Source organism: Poecilia latipinna, unplaced genomic scaffold (assembly GCF_001443285.1).
Source record: "Poecilia latipinna isolate Pla-1442-1.1 unplaced genomic scaffold, P_latipinna-1.0 Scaffold1684, whole genome shotgun sequence".
NCBI lineage: Eukaryota > Metazoa > Chordata > Actinopteri > Cyprinodontiformes > Poeciliidae > Poecilia > Poecilia latipinna.
Window position 1 is genome coordinate 115,129 of NW_015114300.1, and position 25,364 is coordinate 140,492.

Genomic DNA, 25,364 nt, shown 5'->3' on the forward strand with positions numbered 1-25,364 from the left:
CAATGTTTATTAAATGTATCAGTCTAAGAGGTGAAATAAATTCACTTTTACATGATATATTAATTTATCTGGAGGCACCTGAAAGTTGTTTTATTCCATGTTCTTCAGCATTAGGTCATGGCAACAAGAACTGTAGATGTGAAACTCTTAAGAAGAAGGTTACATGTGTAGTAGTTTATTGGAATATTATTTTATACACTGCCCATTTATTGAAATTCCCACTGGTGTGCTGTCAAATATGTAATTGTGTGATGGGACAAGTTTTTTGTTTATGTATTTTTGCTGTCAAAAAACTTATTTTAGGCTCATATTCATATTTGTTTTAACTTCTGTTCACTTTAAGTTTTATTGTAAATCTAATATGTGTGATGTATTGGACAGTGGTGCATATATGAGAATATTTGCGCCATCTAGCGGACAAATTGAAGAAGTAGTCATTCTAAAATTAAATTGTGTCCACCTTGAAAATCATCGATGTTGCAGTTCATCCTGCAACAGATATTGTCCATTTCAGTTTACTTGTGGTAATTTTTCAAGCTTTCAAAGTAAATGTCCAAAAATTGTTTAGAACGAGCTGGATGACTGATGTAAAGGTTTACCAATGAAGAGATGGCTAACACATCAAACCCCGCCCATTCCAGAGGATTGGGCCAATCAGAGAACTCGATTTAATGCGAGTGGGCGGCACGTCTTTTTCCCGAGAAAAAAGGTAACAGGTTGCAGTTCCAGCAGCAACGTAATGAACTTGTTTGTGCGGTCGTTTGCGAAGGAGTTGCTTTTCCACACACCTTTTGTGTGGACTTTGATGGATGTCTGGGAAGATATTTAAGGAATCTCCGGCGACGAGACGAAACAAAGCATAAGAAGAGAAACAGAGGAGAGACTTTAAAGAAAAAAAAGGTAAGTTTCGGTTGGAACTGGATCTTCTCGAAGCGCCAGACGGGTCAACCAGACAGTCGGTGTGATTTCCCGACAGTTATACGCTTTAGCAGGGATTTTATGTAGTTTGTTCCTTTTTTAGACGAATACAGTAGATTACAATGAGGCTATGTTTTTATTTATTTACAAGTTCAACTTGTTAGCTATTGAAAAAAGTAACTAAATTAGCCTTTTGATATCTATTAACTCTGTGAAGTGAAACAACCAACTCTAAACGGTTAAGTTAAAGCTGGAAGAGTGATTATAACCGTATAATTGTAAAATAGTTCGTTTTTAAAATGTAAGGAGTGTAAATATCCATTGTATTTGTACAGGAGTATGGTTGCGGAGAGGGAACAAACCTGCACACCTGTGCTTTTAGAGCAGCGGTTCTAACATTTAGGGTCGGGAACACACTGGGGGTCACAACTCAACAAGTGTGGGGTCTTAACAATTTCAGAAAGTGGTAACTCTAGAAATGATCAAATCAATTGTGACATAAACAGTGCTAAAAAAAATGAGTAAAAACAATTAATTGGCTCTTGATGCTGCATGTAATTTTGTTATACTGCCGTTTAATAAAGTGTTCACACAGCTACACTTCTGCCTATTTAAACAATAGATTGTGTTTCTGGTCTGTGTTTTATGGTCAACATGGCAAAAACTGCAATTACTTAAAGGTGCCTTTAATTACACTAAACTACTACATATGTTCTGAAATGACAATAAAAAGATAAAATATTATAGTTACTGAGAAACTGCACCGCATCCTTATTTAGCCAATGATTAATGTAACAGTTTATCATTATTATATCAACATATCATTCAATAAACTGTTGTATATTGGTTCTACTGAATGGTAGGACATGATTGAAACACAGTTTCATACAGTCAGTTTTACACTGGCCAAATTTTTACAACACTTTAAAATGAGAAAATCAAAATCCTGTCAGGAAAAAAGTTTTCAACTCATTTTTATTCTGTCCTAAAGAACATCTGTGACAAAATTCAAGTGGCTTTACAGTTCTATATTGGTTTAACAGTTAAATGCCACTGACACTTGTACTGACTGCTGTTTCTTTATATTTTGTGTCATTAAATGAAAACGGGTTATACAAGCAAATCTGAATTGAATTTAGACATTCAAGATGGGTAAATCCAGATTGGGCTACTTTGTGATTAATGTTTGATTTTATTATTTTATAGTATTTTAAAAAATGTTTATGTTTTTGATGATTTTTTTTACAAAAAAATTCATTTTTTACAATGAATTTTTTTTACAAAAAAATTCATTGTGTACCATTTTTAAAAGTAGCTTTAATCCCATTTTATTAAATGAAAGTAAAAATACTACAGTAAAACCACCTGAAAGAGCTTTTCTTTAGAATGTATTGAATTAGATGGTTAGAAAAAGGAGGAGGATGCAATAAATCTCAAATTATAGTTTTGAGGTAGGGAAGGGCTTACAAATTGGTGTCACACATTTCACTGAAAAAGCTTCTGAACCTGGCAAGATCCTGATACATTTTTTTTTTTTTAATCCACACCTACTTTGGCACAAATCAAACTGGTCTAACATGACAAGCAGTAGATGCTGTTGAGCGTATCTAAAGATCCCACAAATCGGCCTCTTGGTACAGAGGCACAAGTGTCAGGAATGTGAGGGAAGAGAGGGCCATACTTATGTGCTTCTAATACGGTGTCATTTGTGTACTGTGTGGCAACACTGAAGTCAGGCTTTGTCATGCCAATGAACTACTTTGGACATGAAAAGGGGAATAAATGGACATTTGTGTGTGTGTGTGTGTGTGTGTGTGAAAGAGGAGTAGAAACTAGTTTGGAGAGGGGACAAGGGTTTGGTTTTATGTCAAGAGTGTAATTGAGAAGAAGAATATCCCTCTGCAGTAAGTGGATAACTGTTCACTAGGAGCAGAGAGGGAGTTCTGTTACTTTTAACCAGTCGTTGACGTTTCAAGTCATTAATATTTCGCTCAGAAGAAAAAGGAAAACCACTTAGAGATGGTTTAGCTTTTATTTTGGTAGTTTTTCACCCGTTATAATGAAAGACTGTATTGGCTGCCTTTCCCTTTTTATGGTATTTGACCTGCTTTGCTCATTCCCAGTAGAGAGATGCACGTTCCTCGAAATCCTGCTAACGGAGCGATGAAATCACAGAAAGTGAGGAAAGAAGAAAGCAGGCGTATTGCAGATGATATTGCCATTGCAATATTTACCAGTATAATTGACATCACAGGATTTTCTCAGTTTCTCAGCCTTAGCAAACACGATCTTAAGTTAAGAAATTTCTCAACATAAAATCATAAGCATTCAGAACAAAACATATGTTCATTAATATCTGTTTTAGTTGTAATCAGAACATTGTAGTGGCTTTCTTATTCTAGTTTGTGGTGGATCAATACGTTTAAGATTTCCAGACAAAATTTTGGATTAAGATTAAATATGTTGCTCTTAGAAAACCAGTGAATGCAGCACAATAAAAGGCGTTTTTAACTTTAAAGCTGTTTGTATTAAGAATGTTAATTTACTGCGCTTTAAAGCTACTCAGTTGACCAGCATTATCATGGCATTCATTTTCTTATCTTTGATGAAGCATCAGGCTGATGTTGGTGAAATACCTAATCCTTAAAGACTCGATATGGCATCGGAACAAAAAAAAAAAAATCCTGATCAGACAGGAGTAATCCCCACTCTACTCTGATTATTAAAAAAATAATCAATGAAATTGGTGGGGGCTCAGTTGCATACGTTCGTCTCTATGACCTTTTACATGGTACAAATTAACACTTAAATATGATAGTTCATAGATTTTTTTTTTTTTCTGCTCCAAATATTGTTGAGTTGGATGTCGACATATCACCTTCATAATAAAACTTTGGCACAATTAACATGTACAAAAATATGACAGACTGATGAGAGAAAAATGAAAATGTTGGATCAGAGGATTTATATTTTGACTGTATGTCTCAGCATCATTCGTCACTCTGGGTCTCTCCGCTTGTTGACAGTCTTCCCCTTATTCTTTTTTCCTTTCCCTCCTAATAGCAGGGTGGCTCCAATTCAATTTACTGTCTGAGAATTAAATTAGCGATCAGAGGCAGAGATCATGTCAGCATAACTGCAGGATAATGACTTGTAAGAGCTGAGCAAGCTGACCTGAAAACGCATACCTGTGTTTCGTGGGATCTTTAGTGTTATCGGTCAGTGATGGAGGATAAATGGAAATAGAAACAGACTATGATGTTTATATCTTATTGCATTAAAGTTAAGTTTTTCAGTAATGGCAAAACAGACCTGGAATCTCTGCAAGAATGGACATAAATTTATATTTCTCTTACTTGATACTATGTTTGCTTTTGTTGTGATCTTGCTTTAAAATTTGAATGACCAAATCATTCAACTTACCAAAAAATAAACTGAATGAAAATATTAAAGCATCAACCAGCCTTTTATTGGCCAATATATATTTCTATTTCTTTCTTTCAGGTCTGAACGACCCATTTAAGATTTAAGAAGATTTTAAATGTTAAATCTTCATTCTAATGTTTGTAATGCATAAAAAATAATTAATTTCTACAAATGAATGTAACAAACATTGACAGAAGAAGGAAAAATGCTGTAGATTCTATAATAAGGAGAGTAAGAAACAAAGATTATCTTTATCAAAATGTATGTGCTTAATCTGAATCTTATTTTCTCACAACAAAGTGTATCAAAGAACATGCTGCATTTGGATCCATTTACAGACCCAAAAATTGTTTGACTTCCCAGTTTTGATGCATTCAGTGAGCAGGGGAAAAAACCTTTGTGTTGTATTTGTGGTCAGAGCCGATCAAGGAAATGTATAGTTGACTTCAGTTACCCCTCAGTTGATTGGTCCATAGCTAACCAGCATGTTTGGTTTAGATGCTTTATGAAATAATTAATGGTGTTTCTCCAAAAGTCATCTGGTCATAATATTTAAAGCCAAGAAGCTGAATTGAAGGGTTGATGGTTATTCAGCAAGCAATGATCAGTTGTTTCCTAAATTTCTTTTAGAAATAAATAAAACTTTAACAGTGGAGTTTGTGGATAGAGAAGATATTGAAGGCAGCACTTTGAAATTGGACCAGAGAGGGAAGGGTCTGAAGAGGGGCAGTTCTTTGCATTCTCAAAATCGCTGCCCTTGTTTTCCGCCCCACATCAGACAGACAATGGGATGAGTTGCCCTGGCATTGTCCCCATCCCCATGAACTGGATTTCATTTTTCCTCTGACACATAAAAAGTGAAACTGCTGGAAAAGGCACAATGGATCAAATATAAAACAACTTCAGCTCCAACTCCACATTCCTCACTTGCTGATGGCTTGTCACCATCAGCGTGCGATTGATTGAATGTCGCATGAAGCACTTTGGAGTTCTATGAACTTCATAAAGCGCTACACAAATAAAGGCCATTCACCATTTTCCACATTCCTGTAAGTCTATCCTACTTCCGTCAACCTATGCTATTCTTTACTTTTTACATAACACGTGTGTGAAACGATGTCAAACAGGTATGCCTGGGTTCTGCGCAAGTCTCACTGGGTCACAGACCTCATGCATGACTTCACATATTTCTTTTGACACAATGCTTCCTCCGGTTTGGAGGCTGGGAAAACTGCACAAACTGCACTATCCTGAAAATTGTATCCACCTACAGATAATTCCCATGCAACTCTAATATCCTTGAAACCTGTTTGTGTCATCTTTAATGACAGCACAAACGCCATCTTCACGTTCTTCCTCTTTCATTCGTTGCTATTGCGCATAAAGCAAGGGCTCTCTCCCTATTGGCTAGCTTGTACAATTTCTTGAAGTAGACTAAAGCATTCTTTGTAAGGAAAAAAAAGGCTTTTTTTCTTAAAGAAAACCCCCAAAGGGTCTCCTGAACAAGATATCCTTTGTTTAGAGGTTGAATTGATGTTTCAGTGCGAAGCAGGGTTAAGTTTTTGATGCTTGCTTTTACAGTCGGTCCCTCTGTGTGAATGGGAGGGAGGGTTGCTCACTCACTGTATCAACTTGGCTGGATTTTATCGCACGGAGCACTGATAAGAGAAGAAAAGTTGGCTGTTTTTTGTCTTTCAGCTCACCCTCCCTCTCTTTTTCCCTGCCCACTTTTTGTCTCTCAGCCCCTGAGTTATGAAGTGCGATGGAAGGAGAGTGGTAGGTAGGTTAGGAGGGAGTGTTTTGGTTACGTAGTCGCAATTATCAGCCGTAGCTTTGCAATGTTGGATCTTGTATCTTGTACATAGCACAGGGCATTATTATGAGACAATACTTGGAATGCTTAATTCACTACTTTTAGTGAGTAGAACTGAAAAGCATTGTCAGGCATTATTAGTGTGTTGAGTTGAGCCAGTCAAATATGGCACCTGTCTGCCTTCTGGCTGTTCAGTGTTGGGAAAGGAGTTCACTCTGATATGAGCCACAGAAACTACCTAAAGTTTTTGTGTTGCTCCTCTCAAAGGGAGCGTCGTGTCTGGGTGTGTGCTTTCAGGTTAATGACTAATAGGAAGCAACAGGAACAAAGTTCACACAGACAGTCAAAGCTCAGAAACTGTCGGTGTCTGTAAATCTCTCCCACTCATCCGTACCTGCTTTATACCAGGAGAAGTAAATATGTGTTCATTTTATATAAAGTTTTATGTTTGTAGTTGAGAGTTCTGGGATCTTAAATTGTCTCTGGAGTTCTTGAGCAGCTGAAAGTATTCAGATAGGAAGCAGCGACGTGAAAGGAAAAACTTTATCATGCCATTTTGTGGTATGATGTTGAGGTGGACAGTCTGTAGGAGGCTCACGGCGTCAGCTCAGTCGACCTGCCTAGAAGTCTATCACTGCCTCTCAAAGACAAACGTATTTCTGAAAGATAGTTTACCCACTGTCAAATTGGTTACTTTACTAAACCAGTTGCAGTAACTTAAAAAAAGTATTAGAACTCATTGAACTCTACAGCCACAAACTATCATATTTTTATGTGACAGACTTTAACAAACTAGGACACATAAGGATTCAGAGTTCCTTAAACCTGAACGGTTTCATTCTGAGGTATTTTGGGATTTTTCTCAATCAGATGTAGCTCAAGCTCAGTCAGATTGGATGCAGTGTGTTCTCTAGTTTTACCACAGAATTTGAATTCAATTTAGGTCTAAGCTTTGACTGGGCCATTCTAACGCATAAATGTCATTTGATTTATACCACTCTATTGTAGCTTTGGCTCTTTTAGTGTTGCTGTCCTGCTGGAATGTGAACCTTCACCCCAGGCTCAAATATTCTCAAGCCTTTTAACAGTTTTTTTTTTTTTTTTTTGTCATTATTGGTCTGTATTTACCTCCATTCATCAACTCTGATTAGCTTCCATATCCCTGTCAAAGAAAAGCAACTTTGCAGCATGATGCTGCCTCCAGCATGTGTCACTGTGAAAATGGTGTCTTCACTGTGTTGTTCGTCTTCCTACACTCAAAGTGTTGCACGTTGGCCAAAGTTTAATTTTTCAAGCAACATCTTTCAATAGTTTGGGCTTGTGGCAAACTGTTAACAGGACTTCTTATGGATTTCTTTCAACATGACACTCTTCCATAAAACCTCACTAAAATGTTCGGCCTTATGTGAAAACCATCTTCCTCTCTGCTTCTCCTTCACGGTTATGTGCTACTTTGTGTTGATCTGTCATATAAAATTGTTTTTCAATGCACTGAAATATATGATTGTAATGTGACAAGTTGTCAAAGTGTTCATACTTCTACAAGGCTCCAGAGTGCACAATAATGCTGTCATTAAATTTTCAAACAATACAGCTTTTAATTGTAGTTTTTGTACTATGAATATATTATGAAACAAAGGGAAAAAAAGCTACGAAACACAAAACGGCCTTTAATTGTCCGTTTGTTTGTTTTTTTTTCCTTTAGTTTTGAAAAGTCTGACCTTCCTGGACAGCCTTGTATCATTTCTCTCTTCTTTGTTTCTTTGGAACATTTTTGCTTATTCATCCTACTAAATGCTCCTCCTGCTTATTTAAGGTGTGTGCACATTTTTTCTCCTTTCTGGGAAAAAAATATGTGCATCATCATCATCTGATGTACACTGTCTGAATTTCTCAAAGTGTATAATTCATCCACAAACTATGGAAACAGCAAAAAAAAAAAAAAAAAATGTTACTTTTTTCTCCCTGGAACATTCAAATCAGAAAGCTGAAATCTAATGTGGATTACAGCATTTGTCATAATCTTTTTTTTTTTTCTTTTCCTTTTAGCTTAAACTATTGCTGTGGTTTGCGAATCAGTTCATTTATAACTTGAACTGTTCAGTTTGAGAGTCAAATAATTCACTTTTCAGATGTCTGCTGAACTACTAAATTGGTGTGCGTTTGGAAAAATATGAGATCTTGTGAACAAAAATAAGTTGTTTCCAATCTCATTGAGTCTTTTTTGTACAATCAAAGATGGTGTAAAACTGTAATGGTTGGAGTCATGCTTAGAATATATTTTTTTAAATGATAATAAAAGCTGTAAACCAGTTTGAATACATCTGCTATCCCATCACTTTTCTCATTGGGTTTAAATGTTGTCTTCAAAACAAACAAGCTCTTTTCATAATTTGTATAATTTTGTTTTTATGTAAGAAAACTAAAAAAAAAAATCAAATGAAGTGCTTTAAGTTTGTGTTGCTTCATTTCTGGCTTTCTGTTTTAGCTGTGGAAGAAAACTGGTTTCATTTTATTATCTAAGCTATGTATTTTAAATGACCAGCTGAAATCATAAAATGATTTCCTCACGTCCTTCTTCATAATTGCAAGGATTCTTTAACTTGGAATTGCATTAAAAAAATAGACATTGTCTTCCATAGACTGTAGCCAATGGTTCCTCTAAAGACAAATCTTGTCTCTGTTGAATTTCAACCCAACGACCTCCATTCGTCTATGTATGGTTTGCGTTTCCTCTTTTTGTGCTTTCCTGCAGTAGAAGGTCGTCTGCAGTATTTTTTGGGGCCTGGTGTCACGGTGTGACATCAGCCTCACTGTTTACAAAACACTATTGTTCACCAGTAAACATGCACTTTGTTATCATTAGTTCAGGTTAAGATCTCTGGTGGAGATGGCCCTTAAATAATTTTAGCAAAGCGAATGTTTCTGCTTTGCAGTCAGCAGTTGAAAAATATATCTTTATTTGGAGAAGCGTTGATCAGAAATGTGTCACAGATTTCTGATATCTTTTATTTTTTAATGTTTTTGTAGAACTTTGACCTGCGAAGGCTGATTTTCTCTTTAAGAACTGTATAAAATAAGATATAACGACATAATTCAGAATTTTTTTATATTATTCCTTCAGTAAACAGTTATTTAGAGATGATATCTGAGAGCAGTTCATGTAACATAATCTTTTCTATTATTAATGATAAAGTAATTGGAATTGAAATTTTAAAATTGTCCTGATCATCCTGTATTAGCAAATAGCATTATGAAGACCCAACAAAAGTTGGAAGTATGAATGGATGAAACGGAGCACCTGTTTGGGGGCCGATCAAGCTAAATTATTGTCAGTAGAGGATTTCTTATCCACTTCCAGCCTCTTAAGTTTTTTTGTGTTTGTTTTTTGTAACCAAATCAGATTTTTCTTCCTTTGTTGTAGTATGAGCGCACGGTCCTGGCAGAAGGACAGAAGGCACCCGGCAGACTACGATGCCCAGGTCCGTGTCATCAACGATCTCGGTGACTCTGGGGAAGGGCTCCCCCAGCTGAGGCCCAAACCTCAGAGCACCTCCAAATATGGCGTAGCGATCAGGGTGCAGGGCATCGCCGGACAGCCGTACGTGGTCCTGAAGGATGGACAGAGGGGAGACTCGTACGGGGTCCAGCTCAGGACCGACCACTCCTCTGGCTACGGCAGCCTTCCCCGGAGGAAAGAGAAGACAGAGGTTCAAGCAGAGGGGGGCTATTCTGGGGGAGCGGGAGGCCAGCTGGGACCGCTCCGCCGGGTTCAGTCACACGGCTCACTGCTAGACACGGATGGAGGCGGCAGTAGTGAGGATTTTCAGCTATCTAGACCCCCTGGGGATGGGAAGTCTGGTAGTTATGGGAATTTGGATGGAGGGATTGGAGTGAGGAGAGGCAGAGAGGAGGTGTGGGGTACCAGTGACAGAGGAAGGGTTGCAGAAAGCACCATGTGGGATCGTTCTCACCAGACAGGCTCTAACAGGTCATTGGAATCAGTTAGGAACAATGATTCGTACCCTGACCCTCGCCAACAGGCAAACGTGCCTCCCCCCTATCAGAGACAGACCCCTGTCAACAGACCGGTTGCCAGGTATGACGGTGCAGCACCTAGAAACCAACAGAGAGGACCCGCACCTACTCAACAGCATCCCAGAGCTACGTCTCCTATCCTCCACCCCAAACCTTACACCTCGCCCCCATCCTCAGCTCACGGCGGCTTGGGACTCGGCCAGGCTCCGGGCTCCAGAGTCGCTGGACTCCCAGCCAATCAATGGACCTCAGAGGAGCCCCGACGCGTGGATCGGACCGAGTCGCAGGTAAGAACCCAGCTGTGTTCTGGCCGGGCATCACAGCAGGCTTTTCTGTGAGCTATGCACAAAACAAAGCATGCAACATTGCAAGAGTAGTTTTCTGATCTATGTCTTAAGGTGACCCCTGACCTTTTGCTGGACCAGGTTCAGAGTGCCGAGATAAGTTCTGAGGAGGACCAGGTGATGAGGACTGTGTACAACATCCTGAGACAGGGGTACAGACCTCCGCATACCTGTAGATCACATTAGACTGATCTGATTAGTGTTGAAGTTAACTTGTCCCTTTTTACGTTCCTTAGTTCTTCTGAGAGTGATGATGTCATCAGACACAAAGTCAGGAGTATTTTTCTGAATTTTCAGAGCATAATGGTTTGTTCTTCCTGAAACGACGCTATTTTTTTTTTTTTTAGGAATTATCCCTCCTAGTGTTCAGTGCACAGAACGGTTACAGTTCTGTCTCCTTTACTCTTTCTCTGATCAGCCTAAGGAAAGCCCTCGGGAGGAGTGGATAAGAGAAAAAAGGGAGTTGGAGACAAAGGTGGCTCAACTGCAGACTGCCCTGCGCGAAGAAAGGAGGGTAAGTGGAACAGAGAAAACTGTGAAAAGGTTTCGGAGGTTCCTTGTGACCTTCAGGCACAAGGTACGACTTGTCCTGGTTCTTCCTGCTTTCTTTCAACCAGACCAAAGTTGGGATATTCTCAGTTTAGTACAGTTTCGGTCATGTTAGGTTGTTTGTTAATTTGACGTATTTAATTCTGTATTTCATACACTCTGTATTTAGGGTGGGCCTATGCTACAACATACAATAGGTATTTTTTTATTAGAATTTATTGATGATTTACTTTACACCACTCATGTGAACTGACAGGAGAGCATACATATAAATGTATATATTTATACTTGGAGAAATGTAACATGTTGCAGAGAAACTGCACCTCTTTTGGCATTATTTAGGCTGTTTAGGATGTTTGACGACAGTTCTTGACAGAACCGGTTCAGTTCTATTAAACTGCTTGGTATCCTTGCAAAAACTTGGCTTTTAAGTTCCCATGTCCAACATATAATTGAGTTCAGGGTCAAACAAACTTTCAACCATCTACTCTAAAATGCCACCATCAGACAAGTGGAAATTGGTTATGAATTTCAAGAAATGCCGCTGCTGAAGCCATCTTAACATCAACATGAACTGAATTCTAGAAAAAAGCCACATTTAAGTCGAGACTGAATTTTCCAGCTACCCACGTGAACAAGCTGCATGTCCTCTGTTGATAAAGTTTCAGTCAGACAAGGGACAGATTGAGCTCTTTGTATCATCTTCCTTGAAAAATAATTTAATAAATGTAAACATCTGACCAGATCTGGACCAGTTTTTTTTTTTTTTTTTTTTTTTTTTTTTTTTGTTCCCATAAATGCATGCTGGACTTTATGAGGATTTCCAGTAGTTTTTGCATTTTGGATTGCATAAAGAGTTTCTCATCAAGGGCTTGGCATTCATAGAGCAACTTGGCTCTAATTATATGGCTCACTTCCAGTCCAACACTCATTTTAAGCTGCCTGGTCATGAGAAGTGGGTTCGCCTAATTTTTAGTTTGCCTGAGAAGAGGAAAGAGTTTCCAGTGTTCTTCAGCTGTTTAACTAATCTAACCAGAAGGGCTAATGGGGTTTCTGTGGGAGGGTGTTTTCAGATTAATCCTCAGATTAATCCTTAAAGCCTCCAGGCTTTGTCAGAGATGTACACAAATGCTCACAAAGAAAATCCATCTTCAGTAATGACTCATTATTCATTGGTTTAAAGTAGCTTAGAAATCCTAAGTTCAAATAGCTCTTAATAACTTGAGCTCTTCTGCATATTGATTATTGGGTAAAAGCGAGTTGTTTATTCAGCCAGCACCGCCTGACGCCTCGTGTTTCAGTGCTCTCATTTATTTATCGCGTCTGCTTGTGTGCAGGACTCGGCCAGCAATTCTGACCCCGCTCTGAAAGCCGAGCTCGAGTCGTGTCTGGATGAAAATCTGCAGCTCCAGGAGCTTCTTGACCGGAAGAAGAAGGAGCTAAGCGAAACACAATCAGAGTGAGGATACAGAAACACACACACACACACACTCAGACTCACATGAGGGCTTAATGCCACTGGTTGGGTCATGACTCAAACAATTTAATAAAACAAGGAGTTATTGTTGCTTATTTGCACCACATACAAAACGGTCTGTTTTTTTTCTACTGAAAGAATATGTGGGACTTTGTTTTTGTTGCAGGCTGACTCAGCTGCGCATGGACAGAGAGAAAGCAGAAAGTCGGGTGAGAGAGATGGAGGACCACCTGGCGGAGCTTCAAGATGAGCTACGAAGAGAAAACGGCAGCAAGACGGTACAACGTTGTCCTTCAGGGGGATTCTTGTGAAAAGACACATTTACTAAAAAACCCCTGTCTGTACTCACTGTAGCTTTACTGTTCATAGGACCTGATGTCTAGTCAAGCACAGCTGATGGAGCTCTCCCAGCTGAAGCACAAGCTGGAGGAGACACTCAGGCAACGAGAGAGGGAGCTCACCGCTCTGAAAGGCGCTCTGAAGGAAGAGGTGGCATCACACGACCGAGAGATCGAGGCGCTGCGAGAGCAGTACAGCGCTGACATGGAGAAGCTGCGCAGCAGCATGGAGCAGGTGTCCCAGGTGTGCAGAAGCGGACAGCAGCCACTTAGACACGGAGCCAAAATGTTCAGAGTAACCCCGAGTGGCGACAAACTGGCTAAATGACCACAAGGGTCTTGAGGTCAATAATAGTGTGTACGCACAAACGCCTTGCAAAAGGATTCACGACCTGGAAGATTCCCACATTTTGTCCTGTTCATATACAAAAGGTTAAAATGTTAAACTTCCTGTTTATTTACATCCGTAAGAGAATTTCAAAACCACGCTTTATTTTCAGTGCACTTCACAATCATTCACTTCCTGGTTTATCATTATTATTTATGACAAAATCTGAAGTTCTGCGTGTATGTGATCTACTACAACACACTGTGTCTGTTCGTCTAAGGATAGTCTAGGGCCAGCAGCCATTTGACAACAACTTTATTAGATTTTAAGGTTAATGAAGGATGGCGATAACAGCTGCCTGACCGGGGTCTAAGTATTTGTTTAGAACATGCATTAAATCATCAAATAATTTGAGCCTGGAGAAGTGATTGACGTGACATACATTTATATTTATGGGTTTTGCATCCGAGTGTTGTAACATATTAAACTAGACTGAGCTCGACTGTCGTTAAGGCCAAGGACTCACTTAACCATATTGGCCCATGTCACTTCCGATGTTATTTGATATGGCTCAAAAAGTGGCTTGTTTGGTTGTATGTAATTCTGCTGTGCATCTGAATTTAAACAGAAAAATGTTGAGCATCACATTCAATCTGTTCTCGCTCCTTCTGCCCTCTGCCAAAGTCTCACGCAGGGATCGAGGCCGAGCGGCTGCGCGTGAACTCGTCCGTCCGCACCTTGCAGCAGCAGCTGGAGGACTGCAGAGACGAGAGCAACCACTGGATGGAGCAGTTTCACTCCACCAGAGACGAGCTTCGAAGCACCAAACAAGAGTGAGTCAAGCCAAGAGCTCAGATGGTTCGCAAAGTTTCTCCTCGGGACTCTTCACCTGCACATGGATTTTCCATGCTTTTTTTCCCACTTTCGTTTCTACTAATGTGTTTCTCTTTTTTTTCTTTTTTCTTTTTTTTTTCCCTCTCTCATTCTTCCTGGTCACTGCTTCTTCCTCTCTTTGTCAGAGAGCCGCCCAGCAACCCTGAAGCACAGTGAGGGTCACGTATTTCACAGCATCTGTGTTGACATGTGGAAGTTTAGATTTGGCTAACTGTGCTAACGGCTTTCTCACCATTGTGTTAAGACTATCCACACACAGCGTCATTCATTCATGATGCTTTACTTTAACCACAGGGTCCATGATGACCAAATACAAATTATAGATCATTATTATTCTAGGACAAGTGGGGTTATGATTATTTCCTGAAGTTATTTATTAAAATCTGTGACCTCCTATGTTAGCAGAGACATTAAAACACAGGAGTGGTGTGGATAGTCTGTGATTAGTGAAAACATAATGTGTTCCTGTGAATATATCTCTGTGATTGCGATAACTCAAGCTGCAGCATTTATTTGCTCATTAACTAAACCGAATCGAATTCATGATCTTCACCCATTCAATCCAGCAGCTTCTGATGAGGTGATTAAACGGTTCTTAAAATAGCAGTACACGATGCGATGCTTTGTGATTGGTGGCTTTTGAAAAATTTTCAGGCTTCTGCAAATCCGTCTGGAGAAAGAGGAATCTGAGGATGAGCTGAAGGAGCTGCAGGAGAGAATGAGCGGAGTGAAGCAGCAGGCAGCAGACTCCAGCCAGTCAGAGGCTCTCAACCAGGTGCAGTACATTTACTGGCATTACTCCTGGGAGCTCTTAGAGCTTTTTCAGTTTAAAATTTTCAATTTTATAAAATGGGGTCCAAACAAGGCCCAATTTTAAAGCAGGGTCCTTATGAAGTCTGGAAAACTTGAAAATTATGTTGTTTGATTTGAGTATATATGTTTTTCCCTCCCTTCTTTTCTCCCTTTCTTGTCTCCTTGTTCGCATAGCTTCTTTCTTGACTGTCTTCTTCCCGTCTTTTCATCCTTCCTCCATCACTTCTTCCTTGCCTTGTCGTTCTTTTCTCACGTCTTTCCTCCCTCGCTTTGTTCTTCTGTTTTCCCTTCCTTCAGATGTTTCTATAAAAGTGTCTTGCCTTCCTTCCTTGTGTCCCACTTTCCCTTGTACTTGTCTTTCCTTTCGTCCTTTTTTGCTTTCATCACTACAGTCTCTGTTTTTACAGATTCCGTATTTAAAGCATCAGAAGTTTAGAAATGCCTCTTGTAAATTCATAGTGAATTTTTGCGTTTTAAATTTTAAAATGGGCCTAAGCGAAACGGAGAACTCTAATTCCACATTAGATTCAAAGTTCTTCATTTTTTCTTCTTAAACAATCTTTGCTGTTGGTTGTATTATCATTCCACCCTAAAAAGAAAAAACAGTTAAAATGCATCATTAAAAACACTGAATTAATCTGACACTCTTGCCAGTGTTTGGTATATGTCAACTTCTGACCTACAGCGTAATGACCTGTACAGGAAGTGTAATCATCAGATTGTATAAACTAAATGTGTGCAGGAGCTCCAGCGGTGCAGCGCTGATCTGCACAAGACCAGGTTAGATCTGGAGAAGCAGAGGACTGAGTACGACAAGAAGGTCATGGAAACCATTTCCCTGAAAAAGTCTCACCAGAACCAGGAGGCAGAGCTAAAGTATGAGATCGACAGGCTGAAGGACCAGTTACAGAGGGCCAAAGATGACTGTGTAAAGGCACAAGAGAAAAATAAACAGGTCAGTTCACTCTTGTCGCAAAATTATACTAAGATATTAAGGTTTGCACCTGAAAAACATCTCATTCTCTTTTTTTTTTTTTTCCCTCCTCCTCCAAACAGCTCCCGAGCCCAGCAACCATCTCGGAGCTGGAGCAGAAGCTCAGTGAGGCTCAAAGAGAAGCCAGCCAGCTTAAAGCAAAACTCTCTGCAACCGAGGAAGACCTGGAAACTGCAAGAACGGGTCTGAGTAAAGCTCAGATGGACATTAACTCCCTCCAAGACGCTCAGAAGGATCAGGAGGCGGCTAACGCCCGGCTCAAAGAGAAACTCTCACGATTAGAGGTGAAGCTGAAACATTATCCCACTCGGAGACGCTCTGAAACCGTCAGACATAGAAGAATAACTGATCTGCTCTGTGATGTACTCAGGCTCAGCTGCAGAGCAACGCCACCGAGAGCTCTGAGGCGGAGCTCGCCCTGCACTCCGAGGTCAGAAGCCTCCGATCCGAGCTGGACGAGGGGAAGAGAAAAGCTTCCAGACTGAGCCAGGAACACCGTGAACTCGGCCTGCGTCTGGAGGACACAGAGAGGGACAGAGAGACGCTCAAGCAGACAATCACCCAGCTGGAGGACAGCAAACGGCAGCAGGAGAAAGCCATGGAGAAACTCAACAAAGAAGTAAGAGAGACTGATTTCACAGTTCATCCTCGCTTCTTAGAAGGAAATGGTTCAATAAGCTCAGTCCATTTATATGTATTTCTCACACTTTCCTTTCTCTCTCTCTCTCAGTATGAGTCTCTGAATGTGACCTCAAAAGAAGAGATCCAGGCTCTGAAGGGTCAGCTGGAGGAGCAGAGAGAGCGAACACGAAAGGAGGTGCAGGAGGCGCAGCGTCATGGAAACGATACAAAATCCGAGCTGGAACGAAACCAACAAAGCTTAAGGCGACTGGAGGAAGAAGTATGAAGCCGTTCAAATTGTTTTCACTTATAAATGTTTTAAGGATCCAGTTTTCTTTGTTTGGGATGAATGGCTGACATACAGTAACCTTTGTGCAATTTAGAATATCATTTAAATATTAAGCTATTTCAGTAATTTAGTTAAAAAAATAAAACGTGTCATAAAGATTCATTGCACAGAGTGGTGTTGTTCCAGGGGTCAAGCTCATCATTGGTATGAATATTACTGGACAGTTGAGTGGAAGGAAAAAAGCAGTGTGGCACTTGGAATAAATCTCTGAGATGTCATTTTTAAACTGCATTTCTAAAACAAATGAATTTATGCAGTAACTAATTCATAAGACAACACAGTATAACACATGGGCGTTTTATCTGTTTAACTAGACGTTGCGACAGAAGAAGGAGCTTCAACTTGCGTGCGAAGAGAGGGACAACCACCAGCTGGACAAGGAGCTCCTCACCAACAGACTGCGCCACCTAGAGGGAGAGGTAGAGGCCAGCAAAACCAGCCTTAATGAGAAAACGCGCGAGATTCGCATCCTGGAGGTACGACTCTCACTTCTAGTGTCTGTTCTAGAACAATAATACAGAAACTGGGCACGAATGCGGTGTTGGGTGACAACGTTTCGTAGAGAGCTTGCTGACGTCGTCTTCTGTCCACCAGGACAAGCTGAAGCGTGTGGAGTTGGAGCTGGAGGAGGAGAAAAGCTCCGTGGAGATGCTGACGGACCGAGTGTCCAGGAGCAGAGACCAGATCGACCAGCTCCGCTCTGAGCTCATGCAGGAGAGATCCTCCAAACAGGACCTGGAGCTGGACAAGAACGCCATGGAGAGACACGTATGTCCACCTGCTTTAGCAATGAAGAGTAATACAGTACACTGAACCAGCAGGCTTGGAACGTTTTCCCATTTGTTAGGTCGTAAAGGTTATAGTGTTCAGTATTTGTTTATACTTAACACTTGTCCCCATTCAAATAAGCAGGAAAGAAAGCAGGAAGTAAGTGCGTGTGATTTTTGTGTGTCGGCAGCTGAAGGAGCTGAGGAACCGCGTGGCTGAGATGGAGGGTCAGTCTCGCTCGTCAGCGGGAGTTTCTCAGCTGGAAAACAAGATCCAGGAGCTGGAGGACCGCCTGCGAGCCGAGGAGAGGTAAGCGCAGCATGCAGAGAAAAACGTGCCTTATTCTTCTGTAAAAAAAAAAAAGCAAGATATATATATATATATATATATATATATATATATATTTTTTTTTTTTTTAGCAAGACACTAATCCAAGAGAATTGCAAGTGTGAGAAGTTGGTTAGCTTTTATTTATTTATTTATTTTTCTCTATAATAAAGAGAGAAGAACACCATTTTGTCATCACAACGTCGACTGGAGAGGAAGCTGAAAGAGCTGAACATGACGCTGGACGAGGAGAGACAGACGCACACCGAACAGAGAGATCAGGTATAATTACGGTGATGAAATCGGTGTTTGACACGCCGGAACACACTGCAGCAGATTTAAGACTTGACGTGTGTTGCAGCTCACCCTGAGGGTGAAGGCGCTGAAGCGGCAGGTGGACGAGGGAGAGACAGAGCTGGAGAGGATCGAGACTCTGCGGAGGAAAGCCCAGAGAGACATGGAGGAGCAGACGGAGCTGAAGGACGCTCTGCAGGCCAGAGTCACCGCTCTGGAAACGGAGCTCAAGTGAGTTTTTCTTTTTTTGGGTTCGTTACACACTTTGTGCAGCTGAGATCATCAAAACTGTTTTTCTGAGTCACTAGTGGAAGAACAGCGTCTCCTCCTCCTCTTTACATCACAAGACGAATAAAACCGCTCGTAAAAATGACACCAAGCAGATCGATCGGCTGTGACGCTCACACTAAGGCTTGCACAACCTCCCTGGAATTCTCCATTTACTTTAATAGGCTGAAAGTTGTACATTACTCATCTACTACAGGCAAGATTACTTCACAAACATGCTGGCAAAAAAAAAAAACGGAGTGACACGTTGTTACTTTAACCAGCCAGTGGAGGGCGCTCTGCTCTCCAGAATGCCGTTGACTGTCTATGTAGACCAAGTAAAAGAGCCCTTCATAATGTTTTAAGCCATCCATCCATTTTCTGAACACCCTTGTCCCTCAGTGGGGTCGGGAGGGGTGCTGGTGCCTATCTCCAGCTAACGTTCCGGGCGAGAGGCGGGGTACATCCTGGAAAGGTCGGCAGTCTGTCGCAGGGCAACACAGACACACAACCATGCGCACACACACACACACACCTAGGGGCAATTTAGACACACCAATTAACCTAACAGTCATGTTTTTTGGACTGTGGGAGGAAACCAGAGTACCCGGAGAAAACCCACGCATGCACAAAGAGAACATGCAAACTCCATGCAGAAAGACCGGGGCCGGGAATCGAACCCAGAACCTTCTTGCTGCACGGCAACAGCTCTACCAACTGCGCCACTGTGCAGCCCAAACATTTAAAAATGACCCATTGCTGTCTGTGTCTGACAGGAGGAAAACTCAAGCATCGATGAGGCCGGCTTTGGATTCGTCCGCCCTCAGCTCAGACGACGACGACGACGACAGCCTGTACAACCCGTCCACCATCGCCTCGTTCCTCACCGAGAGCAACCTCCAGACCAGCTCCTGCTAAGGATCAACTTCTGGGTTAGAACAGATCGAGAGGTTCTGCCGAGAACTATAAATAAAGAGGAGGCCTGTGTAGACTTGGGGAGGGGGGGGGGGGGGCTAGAGGGTAACGGTAAACACAGCAGACAATGAGGGCGGGCGGCGAGGAGCTTAACGACTCATTGTAGAGCTGAACATGGGGACTGATTTTTCCACACCAGCATGAATGTAAGGAAACATCACATCCCCACCATTTAAAGGAGCCTTCCCCCTCCGTCTCATGCAGACAATACGTGACCCAACACAAAGTACTGCCTAAGCAGACTCTACTGCAACTTTTGGAACAAATTCAATATGTCGGATCATTTCAGAGCTGCTTCACTTTGAGAAGCTCAGCTCTGTTTTCTTTTCTTTTTTCTTTCTTTCTTTCTTTCTTTACTACCACTAAAAAGTTATCTTCTGTAAAAGTTTCCCATGCAGATGTCTTCAGATCAAACCTGGCTAAATTATATAGACGTAACCACAGCAGCAGTGGATCAAACGGCCGCAAGCTTTTATAGTTTATATTGGAAAAAGAGGGAAACCGTCAGACCGTAGAGATTGTTCGTCAGAAGCTTCGCAGCTTTCTGCAACTGCAGAGATCGTTATCCATGATGAAGGTATGAGATTCCTGTGCTGTGATCACCTCAAGAAAAACCATAACATATTATTTGAACAGAAAAATATAATATAATAAAGCAGAAAATGACCAAATGTCTTACTAATGTTGATTATTAGTTTATTATTTTGAGTTTGATAAAAAAAAAAAAAACTTGAACAGAATGTATGGAATAAAGACCCATTAAATTAATAGTTTTCATGTGTTTTTTGAGTGTAAAAGAATGCTTAGTTTTCCAGACTTTAATCCTTTTTCTATTTTCTAAAGGTCAAGTTAATTGATTTTTCATTGATCCAAATTTGCATTACGTCCTCCGTCTTTGATTTTTCACATCACATTTTGGGTTTGCAGTTTTGTCTGAGAGTCTGATTGAATGCCTTCAGGATCCATAAAAAGCAACTTTTTAGGATCAGATTGAGCTGGACTTTTATTTTTTAAACTGGGTCTCAAAACAAAGTGATAATCTACTTTTTATTTTTTTTTTACAAGCAGAATAAAGGGGCCAAAGCTCACTTGCATTGTGTTTAGACCATCTCCATTTAATGTAGCATACTTCAGTCCTTTTTTACAAGTGGATTTATTGTAGTTAAGATGCCTAAAAAGGCAGTGAAGTGGGCCTGTAACACACTTTGAAGGTTTTTGTTTCATGATTTGTCTCAAATGTCCACAATGTCATAAAACTCTGGGCCAAAAAAACCCCAGAAATTTGAGTCTTTATCACTTTTTTTTTTTTTTTTTTTGCTGTTCTGCTCTTTATAAAGAGACTGATTATAACACACCTTTATGAGCTGGCCAGTCAGTCAGCTGCTTTACAAAGATGGCACTTGTAAAAAGGGTTTTAAACTGCCTCCATAACAGCCGTGCCTGTGGACTGTCCATCAGTTTCCACTTCCTCTTTAGAAATATTTTAATAAAGCCAAACAAATGTTCTTTGTAAGTGAAAGAAAGCCGACCTTCCTTCAGCCAGCTGACCAGCTGCACGCATTAGAGGCTTTACACCACAGGAACGGCACGATCGGAAATTGTTGCCGTTGTAAAATTGTAATTTTTTTTGTAAAACCTGAGTTTGCTGATGCCTGTAACCGCACCTTGCCTTTTTTGTTTTCTCAGCTTTTCTTCACTAGTAGTTGACTCGGCATCATAAACGAGGTGGTACCAGTCAAAGAGTCTATCATCGTTTTACTTTGAAGGGATTTGTTAGTAATACTTGTGATTGTGACGCACTATTCCACAGCAGAGGAGTTTATGTACACTTCTTTCCTATTAACCTAATCGGATATAATGAATTTATAAAATCACATTTGAATGAGCTGCTGCAGTTTGTTCACTGAGACAAGTAACATTGTTTGTATAAATGTTTTTCAGTAAAAAAAAATGCCTATTTTTAGGATGGTTAGGAATAAGAATTTACTCCACATTTCCATCTTAATCTGCACACAATCTTGATAATCTAATCCCTACCAGAATTTTGTGACTAAACAAAAAAAAAAAAATACTGCCTGGTGTTATATTGTACTGTTTTATAATTGTGTAAATGTGTAAGAATTGCCCTGCAGTCATTTAGGTTAAACCAACCTGGTGCATCTTTGCTTGCTGTCCTTGAGACGGTTTGCAGCTCAAAGTGATGCACTGTTGGAAACGACTTTCATTGGATTCAAATCTAATTAAAGTATTTTTTTCTCTCTTGCAATAGAAAATAAAGGCCAAAACATTCTTCTGCCAGGTATTTCTAAAGATGGCCTAATTACTATGCATTTCTTTGTATTAAGGCAGTGAAACTTGTATTTACTGTCAATTTATTACAATGCCTTTCAATTATGAAAAAAAAAATTAAATGTTTATGTATTGTTTTTTTTTTTATTTTGTTTACACTAAGTGATTGGCTTCAGATAAAGCGTAATGTTTATATTTGCATTTTCGGTTCATGTGGAAGATGGTATTGAATGATTTGTTCTGTGCAAAAGAATGAAACAATTCTGGTTTGTACTGTAATTTACTTACTGAACATTTTAGTTTTCTGTTAATTTAGCTACAATAAATATGTTAAATTAACATGCTCTCTTTTGTTTCAGGGCACACACACACACACATTTAGACCTTTTTTTTTTTTTTTTATTACTTCAAACAATAACTCGCTGCCAGCTATGATACGAGTGACCTTTGAAAAGTTTACCGTCATGTTTCAGCAAATTTCTCAGGAAGATGGATGACTTCTGCGGAAAAGATTATAGCCAGAGTGTCAACAAAGGACGTGTCAGGACTACTTCAGAAGAAACGGTTTGTCACATCGCTTTGTGCAAAAGCCAACAAACACTGCAGCAACTTATCATATGATAAAAACAAAAAGGAAATGTTAAGCTTTTAGGGGATTAAAGTGAAGCATGCCGACACTGGAAAGAGATCTGCTGTCTGCAGAGGACACGAAACAGATCATGTTTGTGTTTTGACAGCACGACGTTCATGGCCTTAAATGACTGTTGGGCTGCAAAGAAGAACATTCATTTGTCAAAAAGATTCAAATTCACAGAGTCTCAATGAGCAATAAACCTAGATCCTATACATAAGGGAGTGAGAGAGTTCAGTTATCGGCCCCATTTAATGTTTAGTTAATAGAGGTGATTATCCTTTTATAGAAGAGTTTTAAAATGGATATTTATTCAGAAATTACCATGTGAACATAACCATGTCTTCACGCGGATGCAGATTGTAAAAGAACAAAAACAAATGTAATGAGTTTTAAACCCAAATTACACGGTTTGAGTTTTATTCAGAACATCAGCAGTTCTCCTACAATAACTTACTGGAAGTTAGTGCCATCATTTACTGAACAAAAAAAAAAGAAACAAATGTTTTAAAAACTCAGACGTTTCGGGGAAGTGAGATTGAAACTAGACATTCTCAAGCCAAACCTGTTAAATTTAATACTGATGCATTTCAGTAATCATAACCACTTTAAATTTTGAAGATGGTTAAGAGTATACACACATTTTATTATTATTATTATTATTATTATTATTAATGACTTCCATAGGGTATAAATATGATTTTAGGCAGAGGCCCTTTTCTCACAGCCAGTTCTCTGAAGTACTTTTTAATTTTCCTTTTAAATCCTGTAAAGCACTTTGTATTGCCTTGTTGCTGAAAATGAGCTATATAAATAAAATTACCTTGACCTTTGAAGAGGAAAAACAGGAGAAAATACACTCCAGTTGAGGCAGATGTGTATGAAGTCTGCAATAACTAAAGGTAAAAAATAGTAGGAATGATGACTAGATGATATAGCAAGGAGGAAAATCTCTGCAGGCATCCTATTACATATAATAAACATACATCTGTGATGTGTGAGCTCTCTCTAGGTTATTTTTCTGTCTTGACATTAAAAGCTGCTGAATTGTTGTCGTTTCAACATGGCAACAACAGCGTCTTTGTCAATGCAACCTTCTTTTCCTGATGAGGTGAGACGGTAAAACAACAACTCCTCCAGTGGAGAAAAGCAAACTTTTTTTTTTTTTTTTTAAACTGGCAGAACGTAAACAGCAGTGATATGGGAAACTTGCTCTGTTATAGAAGCTAAAGTTACAGATAAAGAAGTGACCTGAAGATATGACACGCTTGATGAGAAAGGAATGCTCCTGCTTGAAGGCATCACAAATAAAATTGCCGGTAAAAAAACAAACAAACTGAAAACTATGAAGTTCCCAGGAATGTTGCGTGACTCGAACACGACTGAATGCTTTGAAGGTATTTTACGGACAATAACGGCACGGCATGACTTGCTTACCCAAAAGCAGATGAGAAATACCTCTGAGCAACCAGTGGGAGATTGGGTTTACTGAAGCTACAAGATAATGGGACAAAAATATTTGATTTGTAACTAAATAATAGCTTTACAGAGAGCTCTAAAATCCAGACTCCGACTGGCATTGCTGCAGAAGCAACAAATGTCACATTGTTTTGTTTCTTTGTTTTTTGTTGTTGTTTTTTTGTCTTATCTATTGTTGCAAAACTGTTATTGTTCATCATGCAGGGCAGGAAGACAGATCATACATACATACCAATGTCAGTGAATAGTTCCCTGAAAACCTCCGTTTTATTTGTTGTCTGAGTTCTAAATATTGGTGAGGACATATTAACTAATATTTTTAACCAAGTATAGAAAAGATTGTGTTTGCTGAGGGTGTAAACAATGAATATTGTACGTTTCTAAATGGGTAATTTTCAAGACCGTGTTCACATGTAAGGGGTTCAGAGACATGGACTCTAAAACAGAATTTACTTTTTTCTTTCTTCACACAGAGGGAAATATCTTCCTCTGCCACTCGGCTGAAATGTTTCAGACTAACTGACGGTTTTATTTCTTGACCCAGCAGCTTTCCAGCCCCAAAACACCCCAAAAGACTTCAGTGATTTCTAAAAAAGAACTGGCTGCAAGTTGGAATTTGTTGTGGATTTTCTACAATCCAAACTGGTTCAAAACATTTAGGCTCAAATGTACTTCCCCTCCAGTTTTAGGTTAATTGTTCCTTTGCAACCACACAACTTAGCAAATTTTAGGCATTAGTCCCCTGGACAAGAAAGAAAACATCTGGAAAAGAAATTCACTGTTTTTGCCTAAAGTTAAGAGTATTTTTAATACAGTCAAGGTGAGACTGTGATACAATATTAACAGTTAAACATGGTAGTGGCAGCATCATGCTCTAGAGAAGGGGCGCCAAACTCATTTTCATTTTGGGCCATATCGAAAATCTGAATGTTCTTAAAGGGCCGGTTGTGCCAGAATGAATTGACAAAACCATTTTTGCTGTTAAAATATCAATAAATAAATGTTCTTCCAGGATTTTGTGATTGTTTTTTTTTTGTTTGTTTGTTTGTTTGTTTTAAATCAAAACTACAGATTTCGTGGTGCCAATTTAGAAATGTTTGTGAGACATTTTCACAATATTTGCGCTATTGTATGATGTTAAATGTGACTTTCTATTACTTGCTGTATCAATTACGGACCAAAACTTATCAAGTACGCCTGAGGCAGCAGTTACTTAAGCTGAAATCTTTTGACCAATTTTGAGAAAAGTTGCAGTAAAAGCAGAAAAAAATTGGAAATTTGTTCATTTTGCGTGAGTTTTGGAGTTTTTTGAAAATTTGTAAGGTAATTTGGAGTCTAAAGAGCCACATAAAAAGCTACAATGGGCCAGATTTGGCTCCCGGGCCTTGAGTTTGACACGTGCTCTAGAGTTATTCCTAAGTCATTGTTAAAC

General features: G+C 39.7%; 1 protein-coding gene across 1 annotated transcript; it reads left to right on the forward strand.

Annotated features, from left to right (window-relative positions):
• Positions 1-699: 699 nt before the first annotated feature.
• cgna (cingulin a) lies at positions 700-22,158 on the forward strand. The gene is made up of 20 exons (XM_015060076.1): positions 700-900; positions 9,582-10,482; positions 10,594-10,691; positions 10,776-10,845; positions 10,958-11,053; positions 12,426-12,547; positions 12,732-12,843; positions 12,935-13,147; positions 13,916-14,064; positions 14,780-14,900; positions 15,681-15,893; positions 15,995-16,216; positions 16,303-16,551; positions 16,663-16,833; positions 17,217-17,378; positions 17,497-17,670; positions 17,861-17,979; positions 18,171-18,279; positions 18,359-18,522; positions 19,335-22,158. Exons 2-20 carry the CDS (start codon positions 9,583-9,585, stop codon positions 19,474-19,476), a joined length of 3,606 nt encoding a protein of 1,201 aa, XP_014915562.1. The 5' UTR covers positions 700-900; position 9,582; the 3' UTR covers positions 19,477-22,158.
• Positions 22,159-25,364: the final 3,206 nt, after the last annotated feature.

Coding starts and splice junctions, on each gene's coding strand:
- cgna (XM_015060076.1), top strand. CDS start 9,583: ATGAGCGCACGGTCCTGGCAGAAGGACAGAAGGCACCCGGCAGACTAC. Junction 14,065..14,779: donor CTTCGAAGCACCAAACAAGA/GTGAGTCAAGCC, acceptor AAAAATTTTCAG/GCTTCTGCAAATCCGTCTGG. Junction 17,379..17,496: donor GCGAGATTCGCATCCTGGAG/GTACGACTCTCA, acceptor TCTGTCCACCAG/GACAAGCTGAAGCGTGTGGA.